This window comes from Coptis chinensis, chromosome 3, assembly GCF_015680905.1.
Source record: "Coptis chinensis isolate HL-2020 chromosome 3, ASM1568090v1, whole genome shotgun sequence".
Lineage (NCBI taxonomy): Eukaryota > Viridiplantae > Streptophyta > Magnoliopsida > Ranunculales > Ranunculaceae > Coptis > Coptis chinensis.
The window spans coordinates 67,133,220-67,148,386 of record NC_141458.1 but is presented as its reverse complement, the minus strand read 5'-3'; the positions used below and the strand labels follow the sequence as shown (position 1 = coordinate 67,148,386).

Here is a 15,167-nt window from a genome sequence, read left to right as displayed (position 1 = left end):
GCCTAACATTTTGACTATTAAACCTCTGAGGTGTAACTTGTTGGTTATTCTGCCAACCGAAGTTGGGGTGTTGTCTCCAAGGTGGGTTAGGTTCGCTATTTATGGAGCAAACATTATTCGGCTGTGCGGGTGGTTGTTCATAGAAGAGAGGACAATAGGAGTCAGTATGCTTAAGGCTATAACATAAATTAATGGAAGAGAGTTTATGTTCATGACAAGAGTAGGCTTATGTTGAATAGAAATGGCTTTTACCTTTTTTTTTGAGAGATTCGATTAAAGCTATAAGCTCGGGATCATATTTAACCTCAAACATATTGGCAGCCTTAACTGTGGAAGAAGAATTAGCAGAGCGGGGGATGTCATTACCCCCCTAGTTATTTTGATGCTTAGATTGATCTTCTAAAAACCTATAAGCCTCTAAGGCACCTTTACTAAGGAAACTACCCCCAGTCATTATATCAAGAACCTCTTTATAGTGATGTAAAAGCCCTTTGAAAAAGGCACGAACAAGCGTGTCTTTCGCAAGGTTATGATGTGGACACTCGATGAGAAGATCAGTGAAACGATTCCAGGCCTTTGAAAAGGATTCATGAGGATTCTGGTGGAAGAAATAAATCATTTGAAGCATTTCATCTGTCTTCAGTGGTGGGTAAAACTGTTCCATGAACAATTGAACGAGTTTGGCCCATGAGTCCACAGAATTAGGCGATTGGGCAGTTAACCAAGACGTTGCTTTATCGGCTAAGGTGAAAGGAAACACCCTAAGTTTAATTTGTTCCGAACCTACGGTAGGATGATGAAATGTGGTAAGAACTTGTTCTATCCTACACATATGCTGATAAGGCTTCTCGTGGTCTAACCCATGAAAACCGGTAACAAATTAAATATATTCGGGGGAATTCGAAAATCCCCCACTGGGTCTGCAAGAATGATGCATGACTTACGGCTATCGTTTAGGACTTTGTAAAAGTCAGAGAGAGGAGTCTTTGTTTCGTCAGTTATTAATGTAGGTGTAGTGTGTGATATTCTAGATAGGCGTGTGCATTAACATTTATGATAAATAACAGAAGATGGTTTACTCATACCAGACCTTAATCTCATGCAAGGCAGGCCAATATGAATACAAACCACTAACAACAGTCAAACAACCCTGATATGCTAGAATGAAAAAAATCCTCTAACAGAAAAGATAAGGAGAGAAGGAAAGAGTACCTGGAGGTCTCCTTGCTTCGCGTACGAATAGCATTTTGTATACGCAATCCCAGTGTATTTAAGAAGTTGAAAACACTGAATAGTAAAAATAATTTGAAGAAAACGAGAGTCGGTGACTAAGCTGCGAAAATCGGGCTATTCTTCAGAGGGGTGTGGGCGCGCTCAAGGTATTGTTCGCAAAAAAAAAATTCCAGTAACAAGAGGGCGGGTGCACTCAAATTTAGAGCACATGAGGGCGAGGGCGCGCTCCGAGTACTATGTCGAGAAAAAAATTTCTGAAGAAAAAACCAATACAGTTAGAACCAAATAATCGGGTGGGTGGGTGAAATGGGATATTGGTAGAATTTTAAACACAATGGGAAACTAGTCTAACAAAACTAAGATGGCAGCGGTGCTATTTGATAAAACTAAAAACTAATGTTTTACCTACTCTTAACTAATTATGCTAAGAATAAGTAAAAGCTTATGGATTTACATTTAGATCAAAGTTTATACTCTCGATTATCTTACGATATGGTGAAGTAAAAAATCCGTTTCACTCCTAATTTCTTAGATGTAGCAGTTTCACTAAATTAGCAATTCTATAATATCCGTGAGAGAAATGGTTTAATAAAACTAATGTGGTGAAAATAGCTAATTACGATATGCTAATTTATATTATGGCAATTTGATTATAAGATGTGAATGGGAAGAGAGGTATTAAGGGGATTTGATTCCACCTTGATTAAACCGTAATAAGCTAGCATAGATTTGTTGTAATCCTAATCTTTATGTTTTCACATGAAGGTTGGGTCTTTTTAATCCCTCATTATTCATGGCAATCTCTACCAACTAATAAATAGCATGTGAGACAATTTAAACCCATTTTCATGGTGAATTAACTACCTTCTAGAGTGGAATATATTACTACAACTTATTCTACACTAATACATCAAGTCTTCATCAAAACTTCATCAAACCCCTCTAATGGAGGTTTAGCTATAATTCATTAGACTATCATCAATAGAAGAATGAGAATAAGAATAAGACATAATTGAAACAATATAAATAACTTGGCTTTATTAATGGTGATTAGGCTAATAAAACAATAACTATGGTTTTGACTTAAGAAGAAAACTAATTATTATCTAATTTATTAACTAAGAAGGGATATATGAATTAAAAACTAAGTTTAACTAATGGAAGGGTTATCTAATAGAGTTTAATATTAGTCCTCTTTATATAGGAGATGGCTAGGTTTACAATTTCGTGCATGGACTTTGGAGCTATCACTACAAAAAAAAAAGTCTTAACGAGTCACTTTTAAAGTGTCTTAAAAAGTGGTTTGTGTCACTTTTCTGTTTATTATGAAAGCGTCTTATCTGCCGACGTCACTAAAAGTTCGCAAAAGCGTCTCAAGAAATGCATTTGTTGTGTCAGTTTCTATTATCAAAGTGACACAAAAAGGTGATTACTTGTGTCACTTTAATCCCAAAAGTGACCCAGAAATACCTTAAAAGCGTCACTAGAAGATGACTTTGTTGTGTCACTTTTCAAAAGCATTGATGAAGAAATTGTTTTCGGGCCAAAAGTGACACAAAGTAGTCATCAGTTGTGACGGTTTTCATAGAAGCGAGATACCATCCATTATTTTTTTTTAAAACAAAAATGCAATATATACATTACTAATAACCTGCTGTAGTACGGATACACTTGCAAATGAGATTGATTATAAATCGATCTACAATATTATCATCCCTAAACCTACCTTACAAAAGATGCAAAAACATATAGGTAGCAACATTCAATAAGAACTATTTCATTAATTGGAAATTAACCACCATTCACATTAAGGAACGTACTTACTCGTCCACACACTATATCAAACAAACTATTCAAAACATAGTCAATTTGAATCCATCCATAACCTAGATCCCATTAACCTTGAATTAAGTAACAAAAGCGCGCCACGACATAATCCAAAACCTTCACAAAAGCATCGAAAAACACAAGCTATACATCGTAAACAATTTCCAAAATCCCTAACAAACCAAAATTAACTTAACCTAATTAATATTAGATAATCCACTTAGCACAAGGCATTCCATCTCCGTTTAAGTTCTTCATTCACCTACAAAATAATAACAATTTGACTATGTATCAATAATATAATCAAGTAAGAAGGAGAGTTTAACCAACAATATCAAGGGTATAGTAGTTCATGTTAAAGAGAAAACATTTTGTCACTAGAGAAAGATCAATTGAAACACTAGCAGTTCACATATCATAAGATCATAGTAGCAAGCAAACTAGGAGCAATCAATTCACTAATATGATGACATGTACAAATTCATAGGGGATGCCGTCCTCCAACAAAACACATTCCAAACAACTAGCAAAGCACAAACTTGAAGGATGCTGAACAGATTTAAAGCATGCACGTCACATAAAAAAAACATTTTCACAAGTCATACTTCAACTGACTTGAAAGAGAAAACTGGAAACTCCCCTGCCATGAAAAATAGGAATTATATATTCTATATTTCGACAAGCTGGTAGAAATATAGTCAAACATAGCTAGTGTCTTATTACACCTCTAAACTAAACCTATCACAAAAAAACATTCTCAAACTCTAGTAGCCATTATACATATTACATTGTGAACAATAACCTGGGTAATGTGTGTGGCCAATGTGACTTAGCATGAACTTCACACTGAACATGTACGGAAGCTTTGTTGAAACTTCACTAAAATAGGAAACTGCAAAACTAGTATTCCTATCACCATCTACAACTAACACTCGACAAGCATTAACGTACTGAAAACTATGCAAGTTAATTGCAAATGATATGTGATGAAGTGAGAAATGAATCATCAACTACAAAACTCCACCTACCCAAGTGCATGATGCAGATAAAAACGCATGAATCAATTCACATTGATGATAGTCTGATGAAGAAACAGGTAGTCACTAGGCATAAAAACTGAAATGCACATTAAATTAACTGTGTAGCCACCAAGCCTTACTATGAAATCTTCTCAACTATACAAATTGAAATCCTAGGTATACCTTTATAAAGGAAGAAATCCTTGGATGAAGTTGATAAACTCGAGTCGGATCTTATCTATTTCTTTGGTTTTGTATGTCTTTATGCTAGCCAACTCCATAACTTTGTTTGAGAAAAAAAAGTAAGTTAGTGTAGTCATTAGTGTAAGAAAACTAGCTAGGGAACCTAATATTTATTAGTGTATGGTTGCGCTGCCACAGATGACAGAATTCAGAAATCAGTGTTAGCATTGCTTCTTCTTGTAGACTATGCAAGTTAATTGATGAATCTTTAAAGCATCTTCTATGGCAATGTCACTTCTCGATCTGTTAATCTATGGACTTGGTATGTGGCAATAATTTTCAATATTCAACAACCTATCACAGGTCAAATTCAATGAAACCATCAAATTGTCAAAGAATTGGAGCCCTTTACTGAAGCTAGCAAGTTTGGAACTCAGGTCTAGTTGTAGGTATGGTGAGGAACAAGACTCATTTTGAGGATAAGACCCCTTATCTGATGGATTGCAACAAAATTTGTCAGGGCACAAATTCTATGTACTAATCATCATTTGAGTAAGGCTACAAGCTCCAACACAGGCATGGAAGTGTTGCTCCTTAACTCTTGTAATGTCTCCATAGTTGAAGCAAGCACCACAACTCAAATCATGTTATTGGATACCACCGGAACCAAACATTATCAAACTAAATATAGATGGATCTTAGAACCTAATGTAATCTATGAGCATGTATTTGGGCGGTTTCTTAGGCAAATTAAACTTCCATCCCATTCTTTTGTTTTTCTCCTTCTTAATAGAAGTTTTACATACTGAGCAAAAAAATTATATTTATTTATGTGTATAACCATTTTTTTCACCTTGCGTTTGAGCGATTGACCGGCATCAGCAAAAAAGTTCCGCATAAAACTCATCACATAATAACCACATACAATTCCGTCTCCTTGTTGTGGGCACTGTGGACAAATGTCATATAGACAAATGGTAAAAGTAACAAACCTTGCATCTTCAATGCATAAATAGCATGCTTACCGTCACATACTCCCAATCTGGGTTCGGGTTTAACCTTCTCTTTCCACAAGACAAGTTTGATGTTTTAATTGCTCTAAAAATCACAAGAAATTATCATCAAGGAAAATAAAATATATACACAAAGAGGAAAAAAAAAATAAGATCAAGAAAGAGATACTTTACGTGGTCAACTCAAATTTTAAAGTCTGGCCTCTTTCCTAACGAATCCAACCAATAGACTTGCATTTCTGTTAAGTCAATGACGATCAAAACCCAATGCCCTCTACAACCAATCCAGTGAAAAAACAAATTACATTAATATATTTTATTATTTGTACCGAATTCAAATAATGTATAACAAATAAATATGTAAAGCACTTACCCTGGGTTGTAAGGAATTACAAGAGCTCTGTCGCCATGTTCCTTTGCCAAGGACTGGATGTATCGACTCTTATCATCTTCCTTTGTATGACGATTAAAACCTGCTGGATTTCTGAACGCGTACTTTGCTCGACCAATGCAATAGGTTGCATACAAGTATCTGATGTATGTGATGATGCAACTGGCATTTAATTCTCTCTTGTAACAAACATCTAACAACTCACCCCTTGAGACTCTTATAGCATCAGTCTCATCCGCAAACAAAGTTCCAATCATTGGAATAGTTATAACCACATTCTTTCCCATCCGTTTTTTCACAGATTTTGCAAAACTTGAACACTGACTATTATTACCGACATAATCAAGTGAATCATCCTCTTCCTATAAAGATGAAGTTAATAAAATAAAGTAAGAGAATGCTCATTATATTGCAAGACTACATGAATGTAAAAATATTATTATTTCTACAAGGTACCTCATCATCCTCGAGTATAACAAATTCCTTAGGCCAAGCTACAAATGAATTGATAGCATCTTTAACATAAATTAGCCCAGCATTGTCATTTGGAATGGGGAGAGGAGCATTATGACATATAGCATCTTTAACATGAATTGATAGAGACACACACATTTGACTCCCCTAAAGGCACATTGTGAAGAGATTCTTCTGTCCCATTCCTTGGACGAAGATTACCTTCAGCAACAATGTTATCTATAGACTGCAACGCTAACTTACAATGTTGGGTCTATAACACACAAGAAAATGAAAGCTTATAAGGGATTTGTTAGTTACATAGGTTATTTACCACTTAAGTTGGATTATTGACAAACATATACCTTTCCATCTTTAGATTTAAGTGTTGAAGATGTGAGAATGCCTTTCCCTTTATCAACTATCTTTGCCTTTTGGTTTCGAGCTACCACAATCCGTTTCTTTGCATTTAGTTTTGAAGATACCACAGTCTATCTTAAAGTCAATGAAAAAAGAGTGTTATCAACGAACGTATAAAATTGGGAACACCAAATAAGGAATACAAAATTGCTACCTGTTTTCCACATGATCTATGTGCTTCAGAAGTCAGTATTACGCGCTCTCCGTTATCACTCTTAGCACTATTAGACGCCACATTTTCCGATGGTCGTGGCATGCCCATTCCTTGTTGCCTAAGAAGCTCAATTATGGTTTCATTCAGTGGTGAGCCACTCGATGATGCTTGTTTAAGCAACTCTATTACTGCTACTTTCCGTGTTTGATTCTCTTCTTCCAACTTCTGAGTATGTTTCCTTGATCCACATCTAGGAAGATTGAAGTATGTAGTTGGAGTGTAGTACATACTAGCCCCCCTAACGCGACCACTTTGTTCCGGAGTTCCTAAGGCCATTGTAAGTATATCATTGCTTCCTTCTGTAATCAAAGTTCCTTCTTCTTTCTTTTTTTTCAGCTCATCCTTTGAGACAATTAACAATAAAAGGTTGAAAAAGAATTACTCCAAGAGAGGTAGCCCCTACTGTTGGGTGATTATTTTGTGATTCTTACTCGATCATGTTAATCACTACTTACAATATAAGCAAAGAAAATGATATAGAACCTTGATATATATGCCTGTATACAGAATTATAGTCTTAAACGTTAAATCGAAACTTACTATCTTTCCAGATATCTCCCTCAAAGAATCATCTGCATATTCTCCGTTTTTATCTTGTCGAGCTAACAGCCAAAACTGAGATCTGTCAATTTCTTCAATGGGTATCCCTGCTGCTTTCTATGTTCAATCAAAACTAAATAATTAGATAATAATAAACTAGTTACTGCATACATATATTTTAATAAAAATGATATAAGAAACTAATAAAATTTACTACCGGCTTATCTTCAAGGCCAAAGATAACCTGACTTTCCTAGTCGATGGTTGTATACGTTCTTCATCCTTCTTGCTAGTTGAACCTTACTAAACTCCTAATGGTTCCATAAGAAAAAGTATTAGTTAGTCATATATTATTATATTGGCCAACAAATCCTATTGAAAGCAGGTACAACGGATGATGCATTTGCTCAATTCATTAGGCATAAGCACTTCATTACTTCAGGTGACTTTATCAATTATCATGTATAAATTTTTCTGCTCAAGGGCAGTTGTTGACTCTTTTCCTCACTGAAAATTTGAAGATGGGGGCTTTCGAGCGTGTGGATTAATTCTCATCCTACGACCAACGGTCGGTTCCGTTCAAGCAAGTATGGTCTCATGTGCTATAGCTTACAATGAAATCATTTGAGACGCAAAAAAAAAATGCATGCTCTACATTTGAATCACTAGAAGTCCTGTTCTAATGTCTTATAAGCGTGTATACCATAAAATCAATTTTCGATGGATTGAAAAATAACTCACCACATTAAATTCTAAAACGATAGGTTTCATATTATAAGGATTCACTCCATGAACTAACCTGCCTAAATCTAATGAGGAACAAAAAACTCATCGAAAATAGGCCCTCTCGCCTTAGATTACAATTTCTTTTGATGTTTAAGAGGAGTGCAGCAAACAGTCTCCTCTTTTGATTATTTAATAATATATAAGCTCACTTGGGAAAAAAAAGAAAGCCGGTAGAACACATATACCTGGAATTCTGCTGATAACCTCATCCGCACAAACTTTTCCCAATCTGGTTGCTTGATATCGGGATACATTTCAGGTGCTTTTACTAGCTCTTCAGGTTCATCTATGAAAGGTCTAATAAACTCCCTTGTCAAATAATTCTTAAACTTCCTCCATATTTTACCACATTGTTTTAGAGCTGCCTTCCTAAATTTCGGATCTATAATGAACCTTGCCTACAAATAAAATGTCGTCAAACTTTGACTTACAAGTAAGAGAACACAAAACATTTTAAACTATAAAGAGATCGAGGAAAGTTTAAGCATTAATTACCAGTAAGCCCTCCCATACATCAGCTTTTATTCTCTTATCCACTTTTGGCCAAGTTGGCCATTCAGAAAGCGGAACATTAGCTTTCACTTGAGTGCCTGCCCAACTAGCAAAAATTCGCCAAGACCTTTGTATTTATTGGCACACCGTGTTCATCTAACTCAACTTCAACTTTCACACCGTTCCAACCCTTATTTAAATCATGTTTAACTGTTTGGCCTCTAACGTTAGGCTCAACGTCATTTGCAGATTTCTTCATTTTATGTCTCCTCTTTCTTTTCTTAGGTGATTGAATATCCCTTTCGGATCCATAGAAAACTGTTACAAAGGCGGACACATTAGTACATAATGTTAGTAAGAATGATATTTCCAACAAATAATAAAAAGAAAAGCATGACTTAAACTTACCTATCATCAAGCAAACCAATGAAAATGAGTATGCAAGCAAAACAATGAGTATATATGTAACCAATGAAAACCAAAAAACTAATCGAGTATGGAAAAATGAGTATGTAGAACTATCAGATATATGAAGATGATAACATAATTAAGTAATTAATTAGTCAAGCAAAAGTCAAAGCTTTTGTTACAATGGAGTACTAGTAAACAATGAAACTCAAGATTTATTGTTGTCAACCCAAATCCCCTCCTCACAATCTACTCGCATGTAAGCTGACTGAGACTCATCAGTTCCATCAAAAGATTCGATATTTGGCAATTCTTCGACACAAGTGTTTTCTTCTATGTTGCCCTCAATAAGGTCTTCATCGTCGTCATGATACATCTTTAGAGGAGATTCTTCAACAATAGACCAATCGGGATCTAGTTGATCAGCTACATAGAAAACTGGCTTTGCTTGAGATGCTAAAATAAAGGAATCGGATTTATGGCCAACTCTATTAAGATCAACCAAGGTGAAACCCATATCATCTATCTTGATGCCATTCTTACTGTCAACCCAATCACACTTGAACACTGAAATCTTGAAATTAGTATAGTCTAGCAGCCATATTTCATCAATTACACCGTAAAACCCCATGCTGGAAAATACAGGGTTTTGATCCTTTGAACTTGAAACTTGGGGGGTTGTCGCCATCAAACTCACTCCACTGTTTTGATTAACTCGTGAAGCATCACGTTCTCTTGTGCAAAAACGCTGACCTTTAATTACATACGTACAATATTTCAAAACACGTGGCAATGGTCCCTTAGAAATCCACCTCAAAACTTCTGACACATTATTATTAGCCATGCCTCGCTCATGTAAAACCTATATTGTTTAAGAAGGTTAGTCAAATTTCTTTGAGGCATACAATACATAAAAGACATTCAGGTAATCATATACCCTTCTTTTGAGCCAATCATTAAACGAGCGATTATGCTCTTCCTGTAACCATGTCGGCTTTCTAGCCTTGCGGGGATTGTGTTCCTTTAGGTAGTTCATGTGCTCCCTATCATATATCAATACGAAATCACATTGTTAGCTATCAATATATTATTTGTTTAATTAAAGAACTAAAAATCCTTACTCAATATAAGGTTGAACAACTCCTGTGTTTTGTAAGACATAGTGATGTGCCTGCTCCAAGGCTTTGCTATCAGGTGCAATGAGTTCACCACCTGACGGATGCTTCCCATTTTCTACCAAATCAGTGGTAATAATTTCCAATGAGGTAGGAACTCCTACTGCATCTAGCCCAGGTAAGAATTCACTCATAAATTCAATTGCTTCTTCAGCGATATAGTTTTCAGCTATACAAGCTTCCGGTCTAGTTGGGTTTCGGACATAACTCTTTAACACCCTCATGTACCTAAACAATTACAAAAGAATTAAGTGATAAATTGTGCGTAAGTTTTATTCATAGTAGCAATGACCAGATAAGGAATCAATGTACCTCTCAAATGCGTACATCCATCGGAAGAAAACAGGACCACCAACTTCAACCTCTCTTACAAGATGAACTGGTAAGTGAACCATGATATCGAAAAACAATGGTGGGAAATACTTTTCCAGCAAACATAATGTAATCACGATATCATTCTGAATTTCAGGCAGTCTTTTCACATCTACTACTTTCACACAAAGATCTTTGAAGAATCGACACAACCTAATAATTGCATTTCTCACATGACTTGGCAAGACAGATCGTATTGCCACAGGAAGTAGTTGCTGCATCAACATGTGACAGTCATGTGACTTCAACCCATGCAATTTCAGATCTTGCATTGAAACAAGGGGCTTGAAATTTGAAGAGTATCCTTCGGGGACTTTCAACTCGTGCAAGGTTTTGCATACTCTAGTTTTTTCAGCTTTAGATAATGTGTAACACGCCGGAGGTAAGTATGTTCGCTTCTCACCAACCTTTGGGGCCAACTCCATCCTTAAACCCATCTCCTGCAGGTCAAGACGACTCTTAAGGTGGTCCTTTGTCTTATTTGGAATGTTGAGTAGAGTACCAATCACACTGTCGCATACATTCTTCTCGATGTGCATGACGTTGAAGTTATGTGGGAGAGGCGAGTACTCCCAATACGGAAGATAAAAAAAGATGGATTTCTTGTTCCAGCATTTCGTAACACCATTATCACCTTTATTGACTTCTTGTGTTGACTTCTTTTTCCCCCACGAGGCTTTGATCCCTTCAACTTTGCTTTGTACTTGCTGACCATTTAGTCGTTTAGGTGCCTCCCTTAACTCTTTCTCACCGTTAAAGGCTTTTTGTTGCTTCCGATATGGATGATGCCGAGATAAAAATCTTCTAGTGGATGTGTAGACATTTTTTCCACAATGTTTCAACCTATACGAAGATGTGTCTTCAGCACAAACTGGACAAGCAAAGTAGCCTTTAACAATACACCCAGAAAGATTACCATAGGTTGGAAGATCATTGATCGTCCATAGCAATACAACTCTCAAGAAAAATGACTCCTCGCTTGTAGGCATCAAAACCTCTACCCCTGAATTCCATAAAGTAATTAAATCATCAATTAAGGGAGCTAAGTAAACGTCAATGTCTTTTCCAGGCTGTTTTGGACCTGATATCAGCATTGTCAACATCATGAACTTTCTCTTCATGCAAAGCCAAGGAGGGAGGTTGTAAGTTACCAACATCACAGGCTATAAACTGTACTTACTGCTAAGATTATTATATGGGTTGACTTCGTCTGCTGAAAGTGCAAGGCGGAGATTTCTCGATTCAGCACCAAACTCAGGCCACCTCTTGTCTACCAACTTCCAAGCTTGAGAGTCTGCTGGATGACGCAGTTTTTCATCCACCAATCGCTCATTGGCATGCCATGTCAATAACTTTGCTGTTTCCGCAGACTGAAACATCTTTTTAAATCTTGCAATAGGTGGAAAGTACCACAAAACTTTATCCGGAACACCTTTAGTTTGGTTGGTCCCTTTTTTATTCTCCTTGTACCTTGATACTCCACAAGTTGGGCAAGTAGTTCTATTCTTATTCTCATCACCCCTGTAAAGTATACAGTCATTGGGACAAGCATGAATTTTTTCATATTTCATCCCATAAATTGACAACGTCTTTCTAACTGCGTGCATGCTAGAAGGCATCAAATTACCTTCTGGAAGCATCTCTCTTAAGGCTTTCAACAAATTTGTAAAACTTGTGTCAGTCCAACCACCTTTCGCTTTCAAATTAAACAACGTTACAATAGCAGATAACTTCGTAATCTTTGTACAACCTTCATACAAAGGAGTCTCAGCATCTTCAAGAAGTTCTTGAAATTTCTTAGGATTAGCCTTATATTGTTTATCTATAGCCTCTGCCATTTCCTTCATGTTTGTAGCATCGAGGGGGGTTTCATCGAGGGGGGTTTCTGTATTGTAGGGTCGATGGGTGTTCTCATGTGTATGAACACTTGAAAAATCAGAAGCGAGATGCCTTTCCCCATGATATCTCCACAGAACATAAGTTTTGTCGATACCATGTCTAAAAAGATGATTTCTGACTTCCTTCTTAGTTAACTCATGGAGATTCCCACAGTCTTTGCATGGGCAACGTATATAACTTTCTTCATCCTTTGCAAAACTAAGAAGACTTTTAACCCCTTCAATGTATTCATTCGAATTTCTAAGCTTAGACATCCAAGACTTGTCCATTCCAAATTAACAAAGATCTTGAAATCCTAAAACATCAAAATTTTCAGAAAAATCACAAACATACAATTCTTCTTAGCCATGACATGTAATAAGCACTCACATAACATCTTTATCTAACATAGGACAAATAGAAAATAGCAAAAGGGACAAAAAGATATACTCAAGGTCGACAACTAAAGACAAAGAATGTCCTGCCTATATACAATATACATAGATTAAAACAAAATTCCAAGGAAAACAACAACAACACTTCAAACAAGAATGAACCATCTCACCTTGTTTCTTCGCTTTTCGATTCAGATCTATTCGATTAAAGAGAAGAAATAATGGCGGGAGTTTCACCTCTTGCAAAATATAAGCTAGTGTTTTTAGGTGATCAATCTGTAGGGAAAACTAGCATCATCACTCGTTTCATGTATGACAAATTTGATACCACTTATCAGGCTACAATTGGAATTGATTTTCTTTCAAAGACAATGTACCTGGAAGACCGAACGATTCGTTTTGCAGCTTTGGGATACAGCAGGCAGGAGAGGTTTAGGAGTTTAATTCCAAGCTACATGAGATTCTTCTTTCGTTGCCGTAATTGTTTATGATGTTGCAAACCGGCAATCATTTTAAACACTTCCAAGTGGATTGAGGAAGTACGCATTTAAGCGAGGTAGTGATGTCATTATAGTCCTTGTTGGGAACAAAACGGACCTTGTTGACAAAGAGGCAAGTGTCTATAGAGGAAGGAGATACTAAGTCTCGCGATGATGGTGTTATGTTCATAGAAACTAGTGCTAAAGCAGGTTTCAATATCAAACCATTATTTCGTAAGAAGATTGCCGCCGCTTTACGGAATGGAGACCCCTCTTCTACAAAACAGGAAGATATGGTTGATGTTAACCCGAAGTCTCATCAGAATTCATCCCGCATGAGCAACAAGGAGGAGGTTGCCGGTGCTAGACACGTGCCAAGTAGGATTGAGTGGAACAACGTGAGTGCACAAGACTTAACTAGGAATCATTTGAAGGCTAATGTAAAAGGTAGTTGATCGTAGCATGAAATTGGAATTCGTCAGTTGTTGAGGCACTTGGAGGAATAGTGGATTAGAGGTTCACTATTCTTCAGGTTGTGATATGAGATTTCTCATTGTTGACAACCTCATTGTGGTCGGATTATTCTTTTCCCTTGTATTATGGATGCTTCCTGCTTTGTTCTTTGGTTCCTCTTATATATCTAATTGCCATTTTTTTTGAACTATTTGTATTTACAAAGCAGCCTACGTAACGATTGCATAATTATATAATAGTTTTATAAAAAAAAAAATAAATTAATGAACCATCTCAAATTCAGTTTCACTAATTCAATGAAGTTCGACAAGAAATTTAGCACAAACAGATAAAGCATCAACGCACTAACATTATAAAGCATCAAACCACAATACTCGATTTTACAGACGCATAGTTTTCTGATTATACCACTAATCGATTATATGTTATATTAGAGATTAATAATGCTTCAAAGTTTCTAGAGAGTGTGAATTAAAGTAAAGAAGAAAAAAAAAATCAGCCCAGTATGTGTAAACAAAAAAGGTAACAATAAAATTAAACTAATAAAAGTCTTACCTTTTAATGGGTTAAATATTGTCGATAAAAGAAAGAACCAGAAAACCACCAAACTGCAGCATAAACATCGATCGGTTAAACTTGGTATGAGAAAAGAAGAAGTTTTGTTTTCAACAATTTAAAGCCTAAAAAAAGAACAAAATTTATGGATACCTTGTTGCTGATAGTTGGTGAGTGTGAAAGATAGAAAAAGGGAAGCTTTTGATAAGAGAGTGATAGAGTATGAGCGATAGAGGGAAGAGAGTGAGAGTGTGAGGGCTCTTTTGTTAGTTGTACGTCTGAGCCCAATAGAAGTTTTAAGTTGGGCGGTTCTTTTCACGAGAATCAAAATTTTCGCTTCCAAGCACCCGCCCAAATTCTTGTGTCACTTATTTTTTTTCTATTTGCCAAAAGAAAATTCTTGTGTCACTTTTGTTTAGCGGGGGAAAAATTTCATCAATATTTAGTCTCGATTATTTTAGAAGTGACACATTTTTTTTTTTTGTGTCACGTTATAGAAAAGTGACACAACATTTGTAAAACTGACACAAAATACCTCCTCCGCTTCTACTTCCGATCTAAAGGGACACATTAGGCCATATTGTGTCACTTTATGGTAAAAGTGACACAAAGCCTCAAATTAAAAGCGAGACTAAAAGTCCTTTTTTTTGTAGTGTATATTTTTTGCCATTAAATCAAGCCCAAAACCTAATTATTTAAGTCCAAAAAAGATTTCTCTGTTGGAAATTATTTCAATAGACCTTTCGTCCCATTTTACTCATCTGATTGGATCAAGATCTGAACCATTAGAAAGCACTTTCCGAGCCGGTCGTTTTGACATATAAGATGCCTAATTTGGATGTCTTAGTCGAAAGATACGT

The 15,167-nt window shown here is 36.1% G+C and overlaps 3 protein-coding genes, 1 long non-coding RNA gene and 1 pseudogene across 7 annotated transcripts; 1 reads left to right on the top strand and 4 right to left on the bottom strand.

The window, feature by feature from the left end:
• Positions 1–5,113: 5,113 nt before the first annotated feature.
• On the bottom strand, positions 5,114–7,462 carry LOC147510487 (uncharacterized). Of its 4 annotated transcripts, none has more exons than XR_015218855.1 (7): positions 7,294–7,462; positions 6,694–7,095; positions 6,485–6,610; positions 5,649–6,028; positions 5,450–5,549; positions 5,288–5,360; positions 5,114–5,211 (listed from the first exon to the last, which is right to left on the bottom strand). XR_015218855.1 is itself a non-coding variant. In XM_086602443.1 (5 exons), the coding sequence occupies exons 1-4, from the start codon at positions 7,027–7,029 to the stop codon at positions 5,459–5,461; spliced, it is 933 nt and encodes a 310-aa protein (XP_086458569.1). In that variant the 5' UTR covers positions 7,030–7,462; the 3' UTR covers positions 5,116–5,360; positions 5,450–5,458. The 4 variants fall into 4 exon arrangements, 1 of the variants encoding a protein (XP_086458569.1); XR_015218856.1 differs by having other exon boundaries at positions 6,694–7,019; XR_015218854.1 differs by having other exon boundaries at positions 6,694–7,462.
• Positions 7,463–7,532: 70 nt separating this feature from the next.
• LOC147510486 (uncharacterized) lies at positions 7,533–8,685 on the bottom strand. The gene is made up of 3 exons (XR_015216802.1): positions 8,575–8,685; positions 8,265–8,477; positions 7,533–7,604 (listed from the first exon to the last, which is right to left on the bottom strand). It is a non-coding gene; the product is annotated as an uncharacterized LOC147510486 (long non-coding RNA).
• A 443-nt stretch (positions 8,686–9,128) lies between these two features.
• LOC147510485 (uncharacterized) lies at positions 9,129–11,620 on the bottom strand. Its single transcript, XM_086598152.1, has 4 exons — positions 10,467–11,620; positions 10,101–10,382; positions 9,917–10,022; positions 9,129–9,841 (listed from the first exon to the last, which is right to left on the bottom strand). Exons 1-4 carry the CDS (start codon positions 11,618–11,620, stop codon positions 9,188–9,190), a joined length of 2,196 nt encoding a protein of 731 aa, XP_086454278.1. The 3' UTR covers positions 9,129–9,187.
• A 69-nt stretch (positions 11,621–11,689) lies between these two features.
• LOC147510483 (uncharacterized) lies at positions 11,690–14,663 on the bottom strand. The gene is made up of 3 exons (XM_086598151.1): positions 14,461–14,663; positions 14,308–14,360; positions 11,690–12,720 (listed from the first exon to the last, which is right to left on the bottom strand). Exon 3 carries the CDS (start codon positions 12,692–12,694, stop codon positions 11,690–11,692), a length of 1,005 nt encoding a protein of 334 aa, XP_086454277.1. The 5' UTR covers positions 12,695–12,720; positions 14,308–14,360; positions 14,461–14,663.
• LOC147510484 (ras-related protein RABH1e pseudogene) lies at positions 12,975–13,848 on the top strand (annotated as a pseudogene).
• Positions 14,664–15,167: the final 504 nt, after the last annotated feature.

Excerpts from the sequence above, each read along its gene's own strand:
- LOC147510487 (XM_086602443.1), bottom strand. The coding sequence starts at position 7,029 with ATGGCCTTAGGAACTCCGGAACAAAGTGGTCGCGTTAGGGGGGCTAGT. Across the intron at positions 6,611-6,693 it reads ATAGATCATGTGGAAAACAG|ACTGTGGTATCTTCAAAACT; the intron begins GTAGCAATTTTG and ends ACTTTAAGATAG. Across the intron at positions 5,550-5,648 it reads GTAATTCCTTACAACCCAGG|AGGGCATTGGGTTTTGATCG; the intron begins GTAAGTGCTTTA and ends GATTGGTTGTAG.
- LOC147510485 (XM_086598152.1), bottom strand. The coding sequence starts at position 11,620 with ATGCTGATATCAGGTCCAAAACAGCCTGGAAAAGACATTGACGTTTAC. Across the intron at positions 10,383-10,466 it reads TGGATGTACGCATTTGAGAG|GTACATGAGGGTGTTAAAGA; the intron begins GTACATTGATTC and ends GTAATTGTTTAG. Across the intron at positions 10,023-10,100 it reads GTTGTTCAACCTTATATTGA|GGAGCACATGAACTACCTAA; the intron begins GTAAGGATTTTT and ends GATATATGATAG.
- LOC147510483 (XM_086598151.1), bottom strand. The coding sequence starts at position 12,694 with ATGGACAAGTCTTGGATGTCTAAGCTTAGAAATTCGAATGAATACATT.